Genomic DNA, 20,476 nt, shown 5'->3' with positions numbered 1-20,476 from the left:
GAATATTACCAGATGTCTTTAAAGAAACTGACGTAACTAGAGGGTAGAGAATTGCCACACAGACTATGAATAGTTAGCAGTGAAAGAGCAGGTTGAAAGACTGGTCATGATAAGTGAAGGTACAAGAGAAATAAACAATAAATAGGTCAGTTGGTTACATGGCAACAGGGCTGTGTGAGAGAGAGGTCAGGTCTCGTGTGAGATAACCTAAATTTCTTTTTTTTTAGAACTATTCATTCACATGATGGAATCATACAGGGGGAAAATTAACGTCAAAAGAAGTTTCTGAGATTATTGGCAAAGTAATTAGTCCTCCAATGAGAGTTTGTGACGTGAGAAATGCAATATATGATAGAAATAATGACGGGGTAGCAACAATATCACAGAAATAAAGGAGAGACATGTTTTCCATGTCTGTAACCCTTCGTTTGGTTCAGTCTGTGCAAGTAACTTTGCAGGTCTTTGAAATAAGGGGAGAAATAGATAATTGGCTTGGTTGTTTAGGCCTCTCAACTACCAATTAAAGCCGCCAACCTTAACCATTAAAGGTGTTAGAGATGGTGATTAAGGCTATATACACCCCTACTGTGTGTATGGTCCATGAATGGGGTAGACTGGAAGAATTTAGAGACTTAAAACTATGCAAAGAACTTTTGGAATATATATATATATATATATATATATATATATATATATATATATATATATATATATATATATATATACCTCTACAGAAAACTTTAAGAATAGAAAGCCTATATATAGAATCTATGGTTGATGATTCACAGAGGATGACTTGCAGGGAGACCCAACCACTCCCTAATCTAATAAACCACTTGAATGCCATTAATAACTTCGAAATGGTAAATTAACCTTCATGATATCTTAACAACCATTATTGACTCGTTACCTACCACCATTACAATGACCTCAATGTAAACAACTCGTTTACCAAAGAGTTACCTTATTATTCACTATACATACGATAGTATAGGTTAAGGGTTATTATCAACCATGTCTTAAGGTAATTGAATATGTGAGAAGAGCGTAAAAGAGGAGTGTAATGAGGAAATGAGTGGAGGGTTGTTATGGGGTTTGGGTAGTTGAGGGAGGCGCCTACAGATGGCGTGGCCGATGGTCATTATCTTGGGGGAAGAAACAACATTGGATGACAAGTCGTCACCACAAAACCTTTCATCCCCTTTTTCCTCCATCCCAGCGTGTCTCTGGACCTCCCTGTCATACAGGTGAGTGAAGAATATACCGTCCCAAGTTAAATAGGAGCCATAGTTAGTTTATTCAAGGGAAATAGAAGGAATAAACAGCGTGATTAAGGGACGGGAGGAGGTGGGAGGAAAGGAGAAGTCTGACTCAGCTGACAGTCTGCGAGGCTGAGTCAGACACATGAGTGACGTCTTTGCTCTTGTTTCATTCCAGTATTGCCCCAGGCATCACTCCTCCTCTCCTCCTATTTGGTGAGCACTAACTACAGAATTGGTTGTCAGAGGTCAAACCTCACGCCATGTCAGGTTATGTAGTGTATTAACGAGCGTTTGTACTCAACTGTGATGTTCTAAGAGACTCTTCGTGGTAAATGAGTATCACTAAAATGTATATCATACTGTTGCCCCCATCTAATTAAGACATAAGGTCGAATTTGGTCTGTAGAGTGAGTTTTATGAACTTGTATCCCAGACCTTTCCAATTGAAACACTATTTTGCCTACGTTTAAAGATGTATTAATTATCAAGCTAAACTAATACGTAAGTGAGCATTGGTTATTGAGTTATTTTATTGTAGTTTGGTTGTGTAATGGACAGACCATATCAGGAAAGCTGCTGATTTTGACTTGGGAGCCACTCGAAGTAACTGAAGTTCCATTTAAATTATGTGAAGTTCCTGTTTAGGGGCACCACAGTATTAAAGTATGGATTTGGAAGAAACTCGTTTGAATAGACTTCTTTTATGTAGAATTGAAGTGCAATTTGGAGTTTTGTATTTTATCAGATGAAAAATATAGTGCGAAGGGTTTGATGATGAGGGAAAATGTCGAGTTAAAGCGAAACGTCTAGAGAAAACAGCACAATTCATGAAAACGTGTAACTTTCTCAAACTAGATTTACATTAACTTCAATATTTTATATAAGAATTTGTGCTGTTTTGGTGGTATCATTGTTGTTAGATCTATTTGCTGACCTTGCTGACCATTTCATTCAACCAGTATGGTGGAAGTAAGATGACAATTTTTATGGTATATTGTGACCGTAAGAAGAAAATTTATCATATCTCGTTCCTAAGTTAGGTGAGGTTTTCAAAGGTTATGTTAATTTCTGTTAGTTTTTTACTTTTCCCAAATTTTTCATGATGATCATAATCATCCTCACTCGTGGCTTTATCATTTGTAAGATTTGTAAGATCGAAATAAGAGTTGTACTACTTTATTATGAAGACAACACTATTCTAGTTCACAACACTTGATGAAAGTTTGCATTGTAGGGCATGTGGTGCTTCGATTATATACTGTATTTACACGTAAAATGATGAAAAGAAAATATTGGTTTTATTGGACGATGATTCAGTTTTGTGATTTTACTGTGTTACCAAGAAGATTGCAGGGGTTCCATTCTGCATTTTGCTGAACAATTGCTGGTTGACATTAAAAACATAAAGCAAGTTATAGGAAAAAGCACTGACATGTTGATAGTACATCTAGGTTAATAGGTTTGACCCCATGTTATAGATATCCTCTCATGTATGTACATGTACTTGCTATGATTGCTTGAGAAAGAACAGAACTGAAATTGAGGGGAAATTCAAATACAGAGAGGATAACAACATGAACGGGTAGGGAGGATTGATTTGGATGTCGGTAACTGATATGTATTGAGTATCCTTGATATCAAGTCCTTTAAGAAAGAATTTAAGACTTTGTTAATTTATAATTTATAGTTTTTTCAGTTTTATTCCATAAATGATATTACAGCATGCCCTTTAATTTCATTGGTAAATGTTAATTTTTTTCCTCTTGTGTGTAAGCAATCTCTGCTTAGGATTTAGGATCACTCTCCTTTCGTGTATTTGAAAAATAAAAATGTTCGAGTCCTGTGCTTTTGATAAGTTTGGAAAATTACTGAGTATATTCATGTATGATTAATGGTTTCTTTGTATTTGTTGAGTATTAAGTTACTGTTTTATTTTACATAAGTAGTTTTAGGGACCGTATTAATCGTGAAGTTGTAGTGTGGTGTTATCAGATAAGGATGATATATCAGTCCTGAGAAATGTAGATTAGACTGATTAACTGTTTGGTTATGTTCCTGTTCAGACTTTCTCTCATTTTTACTTTCTGAGGAGTTTGGAACCAACTTATAGTTCGTAATCTCCAGTTCCATAAACCGTTTCTCTTTCTAAAATTGAATTTGTTATATGTAGTAATTTAAAAAGTTGCAGTGCTGAAAAATATGATAACTGGAAGATGTGAGGGTGAGAGAAAACAAAGGATTAGGGAACTAATTACTTGTAGCATAATGTATTTGAAATATTGTATGTTTGTTGTATTGCTTATTATGTTATAGAATGCTTAGTACATAATGAGAAGAATGCTATATGCTTTAACATTCTGAGATACAGGACAATTGTACTTCTTTAATCACTCTCATTAAAATAGTTTATGACATAGAATAAAGCAGAGATTCCTTTGTAGGGAGTATGAATGTCTTAACGTTATTTAATGTACACATTCATCTAGTCCACCTGTGAAATACCATGCCACTTCTGTACATGAAGGTATTTTTGCTCTAGCTCAACAGATGTGTGTGTGATTTTTCTCTAGCTTAAGATTTTACTGTGGTTTCTCGGATCTCTTAACCTTCACACTGGTTTTGGACTTGACCTAAGCTGTTGGCAAGGCAACAGAAGTCATAAGGCTTCTTCATAGTGGAAGCTTCACCTGTATAGCATGTATGACCCCAACTGTATTTGTGGAAGTTTTGTCATTTTATGCTTCACCTTAAGTATATTTATCCATTATTGACCTTGACTCCATATATATACAAGTCTGTCTATTTGTTATTATACATAACCGCTGTCTCCCGCCATATTATAAACCTAGATTTTCCAGCACAGTAGTAGGTGGACTGTAATTAGATTTTATGCAAAGCTGTCAAAGACTTGTACTTATGATTCTCTTAACTTCATTATCTACCATTTTAGGGGACTTTTTTCTTTCTGTGTGAAGGATTGCAACCATTTCATTCTTCATGACTTCAACAAATTTTCGTGGGTTTATATCTGAATGGTAATCCCCTAACTTGTCTTCCTATTGTATGATTGTACTTCAAATAGGTACCAATTTTTATTGAGTTAAAAAAGCAGATGGGTTTAGATTCTAAGTTACATTCGCTACATATATTGCCATGATTTTGTGGTGGTGCCTTAAGGTTTGCAATGGTAAGGTCCTTTTGCATTGCTCAACATCCCGCCCAAACTTCATGGTATTTTATTTTATTGTTTTTTACAGACGCGTCTAAATAATCTTATCATAATTTTCATAATTTTTGCAATTGCTTGGGACTTAGAATTTTGGTGAGATAAGGGAAAAACTTTTTCCATATAGTTCTAAATAAAGCCATATGCTTTGAAAATACTTGTAGTAGTCAGTATGAGATTAGATCTTAAACTCTGTTGTATTATTGTTGAAATGAAATCCATCGTCACAGATTTTTTTTGGTATTTTTTTATGATGAGTTTTCAATAGTTCATTAGCAAATTATAATGAATCCTTAGTGCTCCCAGTGAAACTGTTTCTTAAGTAAACCTCACTTGAATATTGGTTCAAGGCACATCTCTCCTTTGTAATTGAAAATAATCCATACAGGAATTGAAATAAGGAAGGTGACTGAAAAGTACTGATGCAGGTGTTTGCACTCCCCATAGATCGTAGAATTGCATACTCTTTTACTCCCCATTAATCATCTAGGCAAAATTGGATGATCTTGCAGTGTCAGCATTTATGTAGAACACAAGAGGATTTTGCCATAAACTGCAATATTAGGAAAATATTGCAGAATGTAGGCAAATGGGAATTGCAGGTGCAGGTGGATATTTTATCATTTAACACTTGTTTGGTTATTTCTGACTTGTGGAGTGAACTTCAATGTTTTCATCCCTTCTCACTTAATGTTGTAGGATCATAAGAGAAGTATGAGTGGATCTTCCTGAAGCCTGGACAGATTGACGCATGGTTAGATTTCTGTGGATACCTTCACATGATGGATCATATACATATGACAAGATTGATGAATGTATCGGTCAGCAAAGCCTATTTATGCTAAATAATTCAATATCATAACCCCTGTGGACCTCTTTCGTGGGGCTCGTGCAACATCGAGACTGTGCCTTAACCAGTAGAAGAGACTAAGAAGCTCATTTTATGAAAGTGCAAGCCTTTTCCTCCTTTGATTATAAGACAACTTCTGAATGTTCATGCCCTGATACTCCAAAGCCTCTTTCAGTACACCTTCAAACATACCCATCTCTCCCATTATGAACCCTGACCTCTCCTTCCATGCACTCCTTAATGCACCGAGGACCTTAACACCATCTTCCATCCTATGACTCGCTACAGTCCCCATTGTTCCAAATGCAACTAATTCCACTCTTAGATATGTAAAGAAATCCTCCTTTAAGCTCAGACCATCCTCTCGCCCCTTCTGTATCTCATCCTCTCACTACTTATTTTTTTAATTTACTCATCTTTTTCCTTGCACAACTTCTCTTAAGCTCTGTCGTCCGCTTCTAAATTCTACCACCAGTGCATTAGCATTTAGAAATGACAACTGATTTACAAGGACGTTTGTCAAGGATGCAAAATGTTGGTTGCTTAGTATCAGAATTAGAGATGTTTAGAAAAACACCATAGCATATATTTAACCCAGTTTAGAATATCAGCAACAGTTGAGTCATTTGCTTGTGGGGATTCATTGATCTGTTGGAAAGGGTCCAGAGGCAGATAACAAAATTTGTGCCAGAAGGATGGGGATTAAGCTAGAGGTAGAGACAGGCAGCCATAGAATTACGCCAAATGGAAGAGAGAAGGAAGAGGGAAGATAATAGAAAATTGTACATGTGTCTGAACACATTTAATGAAGTTAGTATTTGGCATTTCTCCAAAAGTAGAAATGCTAGGTTATCAAGAGAACATATTAGGAAAGCTTGTTAGAAGCAAGTTCAAAAAGATCTGAAGAAGTATTTCAATAGTAACAAGTTCTTGATACCATATTTGGAACAGGCTAAGAAGGAAAATCCAAATGCATATAGGTTAGTTATTAAAAGTGCGTGATACCAAAGGAAGTTTTAAGAACTAGAGCCTTGTGTGTGTACAGCTCCCTCCTTCTACAGCACAGAATAGAGTGTAAAATGTTCCTCTGTGATACACACATGGGAAGAAAAGCCTCTCTAATCATTTTGCTAATGCTAGGTCAGTTCCTCAAAAAAGATGCATTGCCTTTCCCTGTGCGTGTAGTACCTCACACAGTAGGTTCTTACCCTGGGGATACATAAAAACATGAAAATTGGTTTTTATCAGAGCATATTATAGATTTTACAAAGAAATCGGGGATAGGGGAGAAAGAATACTTCCCATGTATTCCTTGCATGTTGTAGAAGGCAACTGAAAAGGAAGGGAGTGGGGGGCTGGAAATCCTCCCCTATCATTTCAAATTTTCCAAAAGAAGGAACAGAGAAAGGGGCCAAGTGAGGATATTCCCTCAAAGGGAATATATATATATATATATATATATATATATATATATATATATATATATATATATATATATATATATATATTCCTGTCTCCCGCGCCTGCAAGGTAGTGCAAGGAAACAGACGAAAGAAATGGCCCAACCCACCCCCACACACACGTCCACACGCGCAAACATACACACCCACACACCCCAACGTACACACACATATACACACACAGACACACACATATACACACATGCACACAATTCACACTGTCTGCCCCTACTCACCCCCATCGCCACCCCGCCACACATGGAATAACATCCCCTCCCCCCTCATGTGTGCGAGGTAGCGCTAGGAAAAGACAACAAAGGCCCCATTCGTTCACACTCAGTCTCTAGCTGTCATGCAATAATGCCCGAAACCACAGCTCCCTTTCCACATCCAGGCCCCACAGAACTTTCCGTGGTTTACCCCAGATGCTTCACATGCCCTGATTCAATCCATTGACAGCACATTGACCCCGGTATACCACATCAATCCAATTCACCCTATTCCTTGCCTGCCTTTCACCCTCCTGCATGTTCAGGCCCCGATCACTCAAAATTTTTTTCACTTCATCTTTCCACCTCCAATTTGGTCTCCCACTTCTAGTTCCCTCCACCTCCAACACATATATCCTCTTTGTCAATCTTTCCTCACTCATTCTCTCCATGTGCCCAAACCATTTCAAAACACCCTCTTCTGCTCTCTCAACCACGCTCTTTTTATTTCCACACATCTCTCTTACCCTTACATTACTTACTCGATCAAACCACCTCACGCCACATATTGTCCTCAAACATCTCATTTCCAGCACATCCACCCTCCTGCGCACAACTCTATCCATAGCCCGCGCCTTGCAACTATACTACATTGTTGGAACCACTATTCCTTCAAACATAGCCATTTTTGCTATCGGAGATAATGTTCTCGACTTCCACACACTCTTCAAGGCTCCCAGGATTTTCGCCCCCTCCCCCACCCTATGATTCACTTCCGCTTCCATGGTTCCATCCACTGCCAGATCCACTCCCAGATATCTAAAACACTTTACTTTCTCCAGTTTTTCTCCATTCAAACTTACCTCCCAATTGACTTGACCCTCAACCCTACTGTACCTAATAACCTTGCTCTTATTCACATTTATATGTGTGTGTGTGTGTGCGTGTGACCCTCAACCCTACTGTACCTAATAACCTTGCTCTTATTCACATTTACTCTTAACTTTCTTCTTTCACACACTTTACCAAACTCAGTCACCAGCTTTTGCAGTTTCTCACATGAATCAGTCACCAGCGCTGTATCATCAGCGAACAACAACTGACTCACTTCCCAAGCTCTCTCATCCCCAACAGACTTCATACTTGCCCCTTTTTCCAAAACTCTTGCATTCACCTCCCTAACAACCCCATCCATAAACAAATTAAACAACCATGGAGACATCACACACCCCTGCTGCAACCCTACATTCACTGAGAACCAATCACTTTCCTCTCTTCCTACACGTACACATGCCTTACGTCCTCGATAGAAACTTTTCACTGCTTCTAACAACTTATATATATATATATAATTTTTTTTTTCAAACTATTCGCCATTTCCCGCATTAGTGAGGTAGCGTTAAGAACAGAGGACTGGGCCCTTGAGGGAATACCCTCACCTGGCCCAGTTCTCTGTTCCTCTTTTTGGAAAATTAAAAAAAAACGAGGGGAGGATTTCCAGCCCCCCGCTCCCTCCCCTTTTAGTCGCCTTCTACGACACGCAGGGAATACGTGGAAAGTATTCTTTCTCCCCTATCCCCAAGGATATATATATATATATATATATATAAAAAAAAAAAAAAAAAAAAAATTATATATATATATATACATATATATATATATATATATATATATATATATATATATATATATATTTTTTTTTTTTTTTACCTCGTCGCTGTCTCCCGCGTTTGCGAGGTAGCGCAAGGAAACAGACGAAAGAAATGGCCCAACCCCCCCCATACACATGTACATACACACGTCCACACACGCAAATATACATACCTACACAGCTTTCCATGGTTTACCCCAGACGCTTCACATGCCTTGATTCAATCCACTGACAGCACGTCAACCCCTGTATACCACATCGCTCCAATTCACTCTATTCCTTGCCCTCCTTTCACCCTCCTGCATGTTCAGGCCCCGATCACACAAAATCCTTTTCACTCCATCTTTCCACCTCCAATTTGGTCTCCCTCTTCTCCTCGTTCCCTCCACCTCCGACACATATATCCTCTTGGTCAATCTTTCCTCACTCATTCTCTCCATGTGCCCAAACCATTTCAAAACACCCTCTTCTGCTCTCTCAACCACGCTCTTTTTATTTCCACACATCTCTCTTACCCTTACGTTACTTACTCGATCAAACCACCTCACACCACACATTGTCCTCAAACATCTCATTTCCAGCACATCCATCCTCCTGCGCACAACTCTATCCATAGCCCACGCCTCGCAACCATACAACATTGTTGGAACCACTATTCCTTCAAACATACCCATTTTTGCTTTCCGAGATAATGTTCTCGACTTCCACACATTCTTCAAGGCCCCCAGAATTTTCGCCCCCTCACCCACCCTATGATCCACTTCCGCTTCCATGGTTCCATCCGCTGCCAGATCCACTCCCAGATATCTAAGATATATATAAGATAACACTTTTGTTCTCCTGTTTCCCACGTTTTGGTGGGAGGATATATTGATTGAAATATGCCAATCCTTTATGCTTCATTATTGGTTCATGAACAGAAAGTTCCTTGTTACAATTATGGTGCTGTAAGATCCTAGTTTCTATAATAGTGCTGTAAAGTATTTCTTTGTGACTAATATACATGGCGTTACATTGATGCCTTTTAAAAATCTTTGTTAAGCCAAGTATATGGAAAACCTAGCATAAATCCTTTAGGTATGACTCTCGTGTCATGTTATGGATCAAATCTATTTCAATATTAGAGGACAAAGATAGCACAGCTAACTTTCCTTATATGAGAGACCACTCAATTTTTAAGCATTTAATCTGCATGTTAGTGATATAGGAAAACCCTAAAAATACTTTGGGCGAGATTTAGAGGAACATTTGTCATGTGACAAGTCAACTGTTGTTTATGGTGTACGAGAGATTGCTTATAGATAGCATCATGCACAAATACTTGGCAGGCATTTGTATCTATAGTATATTCACGAATATACAATAAAGGAAGATGTTTTAAAGTGTTGTAGGATTGGGAAAAATAATTTGTGTTGATTCATCAGTATTTACAGAAAGAAGCTTAAAGAAGTGTTATATTTGTATGTTTTCTGTAAGCCTTCATGTTTTAAAAGCTCATATCATCTTTTTTTTTCTGTGTAGGTGAAGAATTATGTAATCTGACAATTCGATCAAAAACACCCTACATCATTCCGTATATAGAGAATTAGTACATTGGAGGCTTATGTCTACTTAGAAGCTGGATTTTTCTTTATTTTAACACACAGGCAATGCTTCGGTGATTGTAAGGACAAGTGATGCTGGGGGGAGGTGGTGGCTGCGGAGGGCCTGTGTCTTGGTGGTGCAGTGAAGCTTGGAGGTGCTCCCCAAAAGTGGCTCCAAATACATCATCTAGAGCCACTTCAACCACACAGATGGCTGATTGTGACCAGTGCAGTGCCAAGTTTTCACTCCTCAAGAGGCGAGTAAGTGTAAATTTCCTCAGTTTTAGGATGCACAGAAATTATGAAGAGGTATACTGCCTTGCATTGCACCTGTAGCTTCAGGTTTCTTTTGAAGTACTGCATTTTATTGAGAGTTCACATGAGTTCTTCAGTTCTTAAGATATATTTTTCATATTCAAAACTGCAATTGTTGGTGATAATGTGAAACAAATTATCTCTCGGGTTAAATTGGCCATCCAATGTCTTGGTTGAAATCAAAATTTTTTTATGTTTTTCATCATAGATGATATATCATTATATTTGGCATTACTGTTTGTAGCATAGCTTAGTATTTGGGTTTGATTAGGATTGTATGATTGTATGATTTTTATGTTTTTCATCATAGATAATATGTCATTATATTTGACATTACTGTTTGTAGCATAGCTTAGTATTTGGGTTTGATAAGGATTGTATGATTGAGGGTTGTAAATGAGATTACTCTTTCAATTACCATATTCAGAAATGATAAGGGTACAGTTTTGTTTTGTGATGTACATTTGTAATGTATGAGTTATGTTTCAGAGGCTTTGTGGCTTTTGTGGACTATTTTTCTGTGGAGCATGTATAAAGCGTGGCATTGGTGGACTGCGGATTTGCAATAAATGTCTTGTGTTGACCCGGTGGCCCTTGGATATATCGGAAGTGACAGCTCTCAGGGTTAAAGACTTGAGACAGTTCTTACACTCGCAGCATATCAATACTGCTGCATGCACAGGTTGGTTAATGTACTGTGTTAACAGATGATTAGATTTTGTGTAAAGATATTCTTTATTAATTTTAGATAATGCCATTGACTTGACTGCTTTAACTTTGTAGATGAAGATACCCTTTCCTAATATTTTTACTCAGACTTAATGATTAGTTCCTTTAAATGTAAGTTACCATTCACAGATCCCATATTTTTCTTCCAGAAAAACGTGACTTGATTGATTTGGTTACCCGTCACATAAGTAACCAACATCGAAGGACAGGTTCTGTGACCAGACGAAGTACGACCATAAATGGTGGAAATAGCACTGCAAATGCACCAGTACAAACCAATTATAAGCCTGTGGTGCACTCCACCACCACTCGAGATGATGGTATTAGGGTCAGGCCTAGTAGCACAACAGGCAATGATGCAGATAGCATGGGAAGCATACGGATAAGACCAGTGGATAGTATAAGGGTCAGGCCTAGTAGCACAACAGGCAATGATGCAAATAGCATGGGAAGCATACGGGTAAGAGCAGTGGATAGTATAAGGGTCAGGCCAAGTCAGCCTCTCTCTCCAGACTCTAGTGATTATGATCCAGAAACTGACTTGGGAATCAGGGTTTTTGCATCAGAGAGACAAGCTGACAGCCAATTGAGAGCCAGTAGCACTTCTCCCATCAGTGCTGAGGGTTATTCAGAAAGTGCAGATGAAGACTGTTCTCGTTGTCAGAGTGAAGACTGTACAACTTCTTGCTGTAGTTTAGAATCTTGCCATAATGGTGCATCTAGTCATCCTATGACGTGTACCCTTAATCCAGATACTTCACGTCAGGATAGCTTTGAGGATGTTAATGCATCTGGTGTTGGCCACATGCCAGATACCATGATGATGGAGGGGTCTGGTGAGTGGATAGTTATTGGTCCTCAAGGGGAGCCTTTGCCAATTAATGAGGCAGAAGTATCACGTGAGAGAAGTAACTCTTTTAATGATCCTGCAAGAGGCAATCCTATGGTGACAACAGCAGATGCTATGTCCAGTTCTCCTTTAGTTTCACCACCTGATGAGGAGCTGCATCCTGTTACTGCCACTTCATCATCCGCATCTTCATCAACACCAGCTTCAGCAGCATCTTCACCGGAACCTAGCAAATCTGTAAGTGTGGTTTTGCTCTTTTAAAAATTAGGTTTAGGGTAGACTGGGCTAAATATGGTACACAAATTTGATTCACTTAAGTCGACCATGATTTCAATATTCTCTTCAGAACCCACAGCAGTGACTTGAATATGTCATCAGAAATTCTTGAAGAAGGATTACATAGGTGTGCCACATGCTTGATCTTCCAGCGTATCACCAAGAGAATTTGATAGTCATTTTGCGATATTTTATTACATGGATACACAACAGACCATAATTCCAAAGGCCTCCCTTTGGGTTGTTGCTCACATTATGCTAACATGCACTATACATGATTTCCACATATTTGGTCTCAAGGACCCAATTAGTTTTCCAGAAAAGACAATAAAACTGGTAGTAAGGGAAAGAACATAGACACTTGAAGACCTTGTTCATCAGTTGCAACCGTTCATCACATTCAAGGTAATTCTTAAACGGATAGGTAGATAGATGGATATGGCAATGAACTCATTGGCATAAGGATTTGTTACTGAGTTGTCACCTGGGCTTGATTATTTGAATGCATCACTGCCCCTCTGTTTTGCTGCCAGTTCTTCTGTCAGCACCACCGCCAGATGTCAGATTTATTTCTTGGTGAATTACCAATTTGCTGATATGTGAAGTATATACACCCTTTCTCATGTTTTTATCTCGCACTTGCATCCCATAATCATCTCCAGCTTTAGTGTGCAGAGGAGATGTGTGGAATGCAAAAGGTGGGATATTGAATGAAGAGAAAGATTAATTAGTTTTTCCCTGCCTATGAGTACCTATGACAAAATTTTGCTGTGATGATTGGGGTAGCACTTAGTGCTCACCATGTTGTGTTTGCCGAAAAAGTTTGTTCCCCTCAACCACATCTCTTCTCACCATTGGTCTCTCTTGCTGAGAGAGCAGGAGAGGATGTGCTAGAATGGTTTAGACATGTGGAGAGAATTACATAGGAAAGGTTTACAAAGCGTGTATATGTGTTAGAAGTGGAGGGAACGAGGAGATCGGGAAACCAAATTGGAGATGGAAGGATGAAGTGAAAAGGATTTTGAGCCAATGGGGCCTTGACATACTGGAGGGTGAGAGGTATGCTCAGAATAGAGTGAATTGGAATGATATGGCATGATGGGGTTGAAGTGCTGGCAATGGACTAAACCAAAGCATATGAAGCGTCCAGGGTAAACTGTGGAAAGTTCTGTGGGGCTTAGTTGTGGATAGGGAGTTGTAGTTTCGGTGCAGTAGATATGACAGCTAGAGAATGGATATGGGTGGATGTTTCCTTTCTTTGTCTGCTTCTGACACTACCTCGTTAACACGGGAAACGGCAATCAAGTTGAAATATGTATATATATGTGCAAGTATACTTGTGTATCTATTTATGTCTGTGTTAAACTGTATGTGCTTCCTGGTAAAATGAGGATTACAATAAATGTATTTTTCTTTATTTTATGCTTTATAGTCATTTTTGCATAGGTATCCTTTTTCAGAAGAGGCACTTGCGTTTTGTTCATGAAGTAAATATGTTTGTTACCAAAGGTAGGGAATTAAGTTATTTGTGAACAAATTCTCGTTACAAGATTTATTGAGCGAAATCAGAAGGCTGATATAAGTAATTGTTTCTTTTTTATATTTGAAGTATTTCTAACAAAGGAAACTGCATACCCAAATGTTTTTTCAATTTATCGTGCTGTTTATGTGTTAGTTATTTTCTTATAAGTAAATCTGCCTGAAAGTAAACAAGAAGTTATTTACCCACAGGTTGGCCATAGTATTATACCCCTTGGAGATTTGAAATCAGAGGAAGATATCCACCGTTTGAGTGTTCGTCAGTGTAAGGAAATTTTGGCATTGCACCGGGTCAGTTACTCAGGGGTGAGAGAAAAGTCTGAACTTTTGAACAAGATTGAGCTGCTGTGGCGAGATTATCAGAACTCTCGTCAAGGTGAGTAGTAGGATTAAGTTTTAAACACTGTTGTTTCCCATTTGAGGCAATTTTTTTTATACCACCAGAGAGCTTAGAATGCTTTGAATAGAGATGAACGGGAACTTAATAGATTCTTGACCAACCATGCTATAGTGGATATGCAAGCACACAGCTCCATGCTCCATTAGCTTATTTATGCAGGGACACAGTTTTTCAGGAAAGCTGTAGGGATTGAGATAAGCCCGAATAACAGCAGTGTGACATACTTCAAGTACTCTAACCGTACTCTTTTTTTATCATATTTATTTAAATATACTTTGTCGCTGTCTCCCGCATCAGCATGGTAGCGCATGGAAACAGACAAAAGAATGGCCATACCCACCCACTTACACATGTATATACATACACATCCACACACACATACATACCTATACATTTTAATGGATACATATATATATACATACACAGACTTATACATATATACACATGTACATAATTCATACTTGCTGCCTTTATTTATTCCCGTCACCACCAAGCCACACATAAAATGGCACCCCAACCTCTCCCCCCACACACATGCGAGGTAGTGCTAAGAAAAGACAACAAAGGCCACATTTGTTCACACTCAGTCTCTAGCTATCATGTGTAATACACCGAAACCACAGCTCCCTTTCCACATCCAGGCCCCACAAAACTTTCCATGGTTTACCCCAGACACTTCACACGCTCTGGTTCAATCCATTGACAGCACGTCGACCCCGGTATACCACATTGTTCCAATTCACTCTATTCCTTGCACGCCTTTCACCCTCCTGCATGTTCAGGCCCTGATTGCTCAAAGTCTTTTTCACTCCATCCTTCCACCTCCAATTTCGTCTCCCACTTCTTGTTCCCTCCACCTCTGACACATATATCCTCTTTCTCAATCTTGCCTCACTCATTCTCTCCATGTGACCAAACCATTTCAGTACACCTTCTGCTCTCTCAAAAACACTTTTTATTACCACACATCTCTCTTACCCTTTCACTACTAACTCGATCAAACCAACTCACACCACATATTGTCCTCAGACATCTCATCTCCAACACATCCACCCTCCTCTGCACAACCCTATCTGTAGCCCACACCTCGCAACCATAAACACTGTTGGAACCACTATTCCTTCAAACATACCCATTTTTACTTTCTGAGATAATGTTCTCACCTTCCACACATTCTTCAACGCTATCAGTCTGATGCTATGTACATGCCTTCACCCTCTCAGTCAGTACCCTTCCTTATAATTTCCCAGGAATACTCAACAAACTTGTACTTCTGTAATTTGAACACTCATCTTTATCCCCTTTGCCTTTGTACAATGGCACTATGCATGCATTCTGCCAATCCTTAGGCACTTCACCATGAGCCATACATACATTGAATATCCTCACCAACCAGTCAACAACACAGTCACCCCCCTTTTTTAATAGATTCCACTGCAATACCATCCAAACCTGCCGCCTTGCCGGGTTTCATCTTCCGCAAAGCTTTCACTACCTCTTCTATGTTTACCAAACTATTCCCCCTGACCCTCTCACTTCGCACACCACCTTGACCAAAACACCCTTTATCTACCACTCTGTCATCTAACACATTCAACAAACCTTCAAAATACTCACTCAACAAAATACTCACTCTATCTCCTTCTCACATCACCACTACTTGTTATTACTTTCCTATTAGCCCCCTTCACCGATGTTCCCATTTTATCTCGTCTTATGCACTTTACCTCCTTCCAAAACGTCTTTTTATTCTCCCTAAAATTTAATGATACTCTGTCATCCCAACTATCATTTGCCCTCTTTTTCACCTCTTGCACTTTTCTCTTGACCTCCTACCTCTTTCTTTTATACATCTCCCAGTCATTTGCACTATTTCCTTGCAGAAATCATCCAAATGCCTCTCTCTTCTCTTTCACTAATAATCTTACTTCATCCCACCACTCACTACCCTTTGTAATCTGCCCACCTCACATGCTTCTCATGCCACAAGCATCTTTTGCGCAAACCTTTACTGCTTTCCTAGATACATCCCATTCCTCGCCCACTCCCCGTACGTCCTTTGCTCTCGCCTTTTTCCATTCTGCACTCAGTCTCTCCTGGTACTTCCTCACACAAGTCTCCTTCCCAGGCTCATTTACTCTCACCACTCTTTTCACCCCAACATTCTCTCTTCTTTTCTGAAAACGTCTGCAAATCTTCACCTTCGTCTTCACATGATAATGATCAGACATCCCTCCAGTTGCACCTCTCAGCACATTAGCATCCAAAAGTCTCTCTTTCACACATCTATCAATCAACACGTAACCCAATAATGCTGTCTGGCCATCTCTCCTACTCACATACGTATACTTGTGTATATTTCTCTTTTTAAACCCGGTATTCCCTGTCACGAGTCCTTTTTCAGCACACAAATCTACAACCTCTTCACCATTTCCATTTACAACACTGAACATCCCATGTACACCAATTATTCCCTCAACTGCCACATTACTCACCTTTGCATTCAAATCGCCCATCACTATAACCCGGTCTCGTGCATCAAAACTGCTAACACACTCACTCGGTTGCTTCCAAAACACTTGGCTCTCATGACTTTTCTTCTCATGACCAGGTGCAGAGGCACCAATAATCACCCATCTCTCTCCATCCACTTTCAGTTTTACCCATATCAATGTAGAGTTTACTCTCTTACACTCTACCACATACTCCCACAACTCCTGTTTCAGGAGTAGTTCTACTCCTTCCCTTGCTGTTGGCCTGTCACCAACCCCTGACTTTACTCCCAAAACATTCCCAAACCACTCTTCCCCTTTACCCTTGAGCTTCAATTCACTCAAGAGCTAAAACATCCAGGTTCCTTTCCTCATCTTCCTCTCTCCTTTTTTCTCATCTTGCTTACATCCACACACATTTAGACACCCCAGTCTTATTTTATTATTGATATTTTATATGGAAATCACTCAGTTTGTTTACATTTCACTAAAATTCCCTTCATTTCATTTAGATTTTATGCCACCAACCTTGTTAAAGGTTGCTGCTTCATGTTTATATTTCTCCCTGAAGCTTCAGTTGTTTTACCAACCTCCCTTATGGCATGGGGTAAAATGCTTTCTCACAGTCCAGGAATGCGCAGTCTCCCCTTCCTGTTTATTTTCTAAAACAGATCTCACTTTTAAAATTCTTAAAGGATTGTTATGCATGGCCTTTTTTCCATTAATCTTTGTTTTCTTCCACTTGTATAGTGTCTCCATTGCAAATAGTCATCCATTGCAGTCCAGTTATCTTTTCCAGTGATTTACAGGCTGGACTCAGTAGAGAGACTGGCACAGTTTCCCATACTCCTTAAAGATAGGCATGATATTTACACTCTTCTCCTTTAGTACTATAATGTACCTTTGTGTACTAATAAGAAATACTGCATTTAGGAACCCTCTTGGTATTTCCTTTCCTCTCTTCTTGAACCGTAGGTAAAAGTCTTTTATAGTGTGAATGTTGGGTGTATCTTTTTTAACCGCTTGTTTTCATTACAGAAATGAAAAATGTAACATATTTTATCTTTAATTTCAGATGTGGATGGCCTGCCTGAAGAGCTGGTGTGCAAAATCTGCATGGATAGTGTAATTGACTGTGTTTTATTAGAGTGTGGGCATATGGTAGCCTGTACTCAGTGTGGTAAGCAGATGTCAGAATGCCCTGTCTGTCGCCAGTATGTTGTTCGTGTTGTTCGTACTTTCAGGGCCTAAGTGGCATTTATCATTAGACCTCTCATTGGGGCCTTAGCTTCTTATTGGTAGCAATTGTATACTGTAAGATTCAGATGTCTTGGTATGTATATGAATTAATGGTAGTTGTGAATTTATTGTATTTTGCATACAAGAATTTATTTCCTTAATTTTACAAGTGTATTGGGATTAATTCTGCATGCCAAGTGTGTAAAATGATAGGATATGAATACATATACGGAAAACTTCTGAGAGTGTTTGATGAGATGTAATGCTTTAATTTTTTGTGTTGTAAATAGCAACATTGACTTTTATTGTACAAGTGCACGTCATGTAAACTTCACTTAAATATGGGAGCTCCATACTGTGTTGATGTAGCTAACAAGGGAAACTGAGGGTCAATTCCAGATGTGCTAGAAAGACTTTACTTTTGCATGATTAGTATGTAAGGTTTGTGAAGATCACGGGCAAAGTCTCGTTCCATCTTTGACAGTAAAATCTAATATATGCATTTTCCGAAGTTAAGAAAGGCACAGACACACTTTTACTTATTCATTTACATTTAAGATACGTTTCACTTGGAGACTTGCCACATCATCACAGTTAATTGAACAATTAAAGTACTTTCTCATTACTTTTTAGATTTTCAGAGGGAGAACCTTAATGCTAATATGAATGTTCTACATTTTCATATTTTGTCATTGACGTTTTTAATCTAATTTTTTTCATGATCTCATTTTGAATAAACAAGACACAGTATTAAGGAAAGTCTCATGATTTTTTGACCCTGAATAATCCAGGAAATTTTATTCTGATAACACACAGTGAAGCATGCCTCGTTAACTCTTAAAATTTCTGTGTGTAGGCTTTTCATGTCAAAATGCATTGAATAGACGATACATATTCTGAAGGTGAACTGCTGCAATATAAAATAACATGCTGACTTTTTATGTACAATTTGCAGCCTGAGTTTGAGTTTGCTGTAGATTCTTGCCCTAAACATTCACTGTGAGTGTATTTTCCAGATGGGACCACATTAATACACTTCTAAATATTGATGTAAATTGTTAACATGCCACATTAACAAAATATCTTTTATATAAATTTTTGTTAATGTGAGACCTTGCTGTATGTGTATAAAAATACACACACATGTTCACACATATGAAACTCCCTCCTCGTAATACAGGGACAGTAATCACAAATGGTAATCACACAAACACTGGAATATCCTGAATGTGTACATCATGATTGGAGACATACAGAAATTTAAAAAGTTGTATGATATAAGAGATGGTTGGGCCCCATGAGTGTAAAACTTCCTCCCCCTATAAAGAACAAACATGATTATAAATTGGCAATTTCACACCCACATACACAAAGCTCTTTCCACACAACACACATAGTAAACACAAATAGTATTCACACAAGAATCCTTGTTATTCAACAGTACCTTAAAGGAGTTTTGTTAATGTAATGGGTTTCCCTTGGGGAACCATGATGCATTGTTCATGTTGCTGAAAAACAGATTTTCCTTTAAATGGTTAATTTTATAACTCGTCAGCTATTTTATGGCAGCAAAAAACATTAAGGAAGAACTTGTTAGGAAGGTCACATTGTTGATGGTTATGTGCTTGTTAGACATGTTTGTAGAGGTCTTGAAATTCACTCTCCTTATTGATTTCTGACCTTTGAGTTTTGTCTTGATAATATTGTAGGATTGACAGCATAATTAGTGGGTGAAGACTATATATACAGTAAGTACACATGATATTTGTCATATTAATATTGTAGGATTCACGTTTCCAACAAAAATATGTCCTGTATTATGCCTGAAGTGCTTCATACTTGAGCAAGTTGAAGGGATAGCATCATGATAATGTCGAAACTTGGCTACTGAATTACACTTGCACTGTGATATGATTTTTAAGTAGTCCATATTGCAGAAATAGATAATATAATGTTAGTAATACATGTGAAAATATGAAAGATATCATCATCCAAGCAGATACACTGTGAGAGGTTGAACACTTCTTTCGTATTCTATATTTTATGGTTTATAAATAAACGATTGCAAGAGATTCTGTATTTGTTTTTAATATCTGTTATGACTACAGCTTATTTTTGTTATTAATGTCTCCTTCCGCGTTTTGTAAGCCATTAATTGTAATTATACCCACCCAGTCCAGTGGCTTTGATTACCACATCAGCTAAACCAACACAGTTAAATCATTCAAGTCAGAAGGTTTCACAAGTCTTAGCGAGAATGACCAGACATTTGTAAGAAAGGAAAGGATATCATCAGTGGATCTTGCCTTGTGAACACCATACTGTTAAGCAGAGTACACTGAACATTCCAGATGATGAAGGAAATAGGAACCAAGATTCAAATTCTTTTGAAATA

General features: G+C 38.4%; 1 protein-coding gene across 2 annotated transcripts; it reads left to right on the top strand.

The window, feature by feature from the left end:
* The first annotated feature begins 1,113 nt into the window (after positions 1-1,113).
* LOC139761094 (uncharacterized) lies at positions 1,114-20,153 on the top strand. 2 transcript variants are annotated; one of them, XM_071684967.1, is made up of 6 exons: positions 1,114-1,247; positions 10,305-10,502; positions 11,046-11,238; positions 11,435-12,372; positions 14,143-14,326; positions 17,918-20,153. In XM_071684967.1, exons 2-6 carry the CDS (start codon positions 10,335-10,337, stop codon positions 18,091-18,093), a joined length of 1,659 nt encoding a protein of 552 aa, XP_071541068.1. In that variant the 5' UTR covers positions 1,114-1,247; positions 10,305-10,334; the 3' UTR covers positions 18,094-20,153. The 2 variants fall into 2 exon arrangements, with proteins under 2 accessions (XP_071541068.1, XP_071541069.1); XM_071684968.1 differs by lacking the exon at positions 1,114-1,247 and adding an exon at positions 1,353-1,475.
* Positions 20,154-20,476: the final 323 nt, after the last annotated feature.

This window comes from Panulirus ornatus, chromosome 39 (assembly GCF_036320965.1).
Source record: "Panulirus ornatus isolate Po-2019 chromosome 39, ASM3632096v1, whole genome shotgun sequence".
NCBI lineage: Eukaryota > Metazoa > Arthropoda > Malacostraca > Decapoda > Palinuridae > Panulirus > Panulirus ornatus.
Note: the sequence above shows the minus strand (reverse complement) of the source record. Positions and strands in the feature narration are given on the sequence as shown.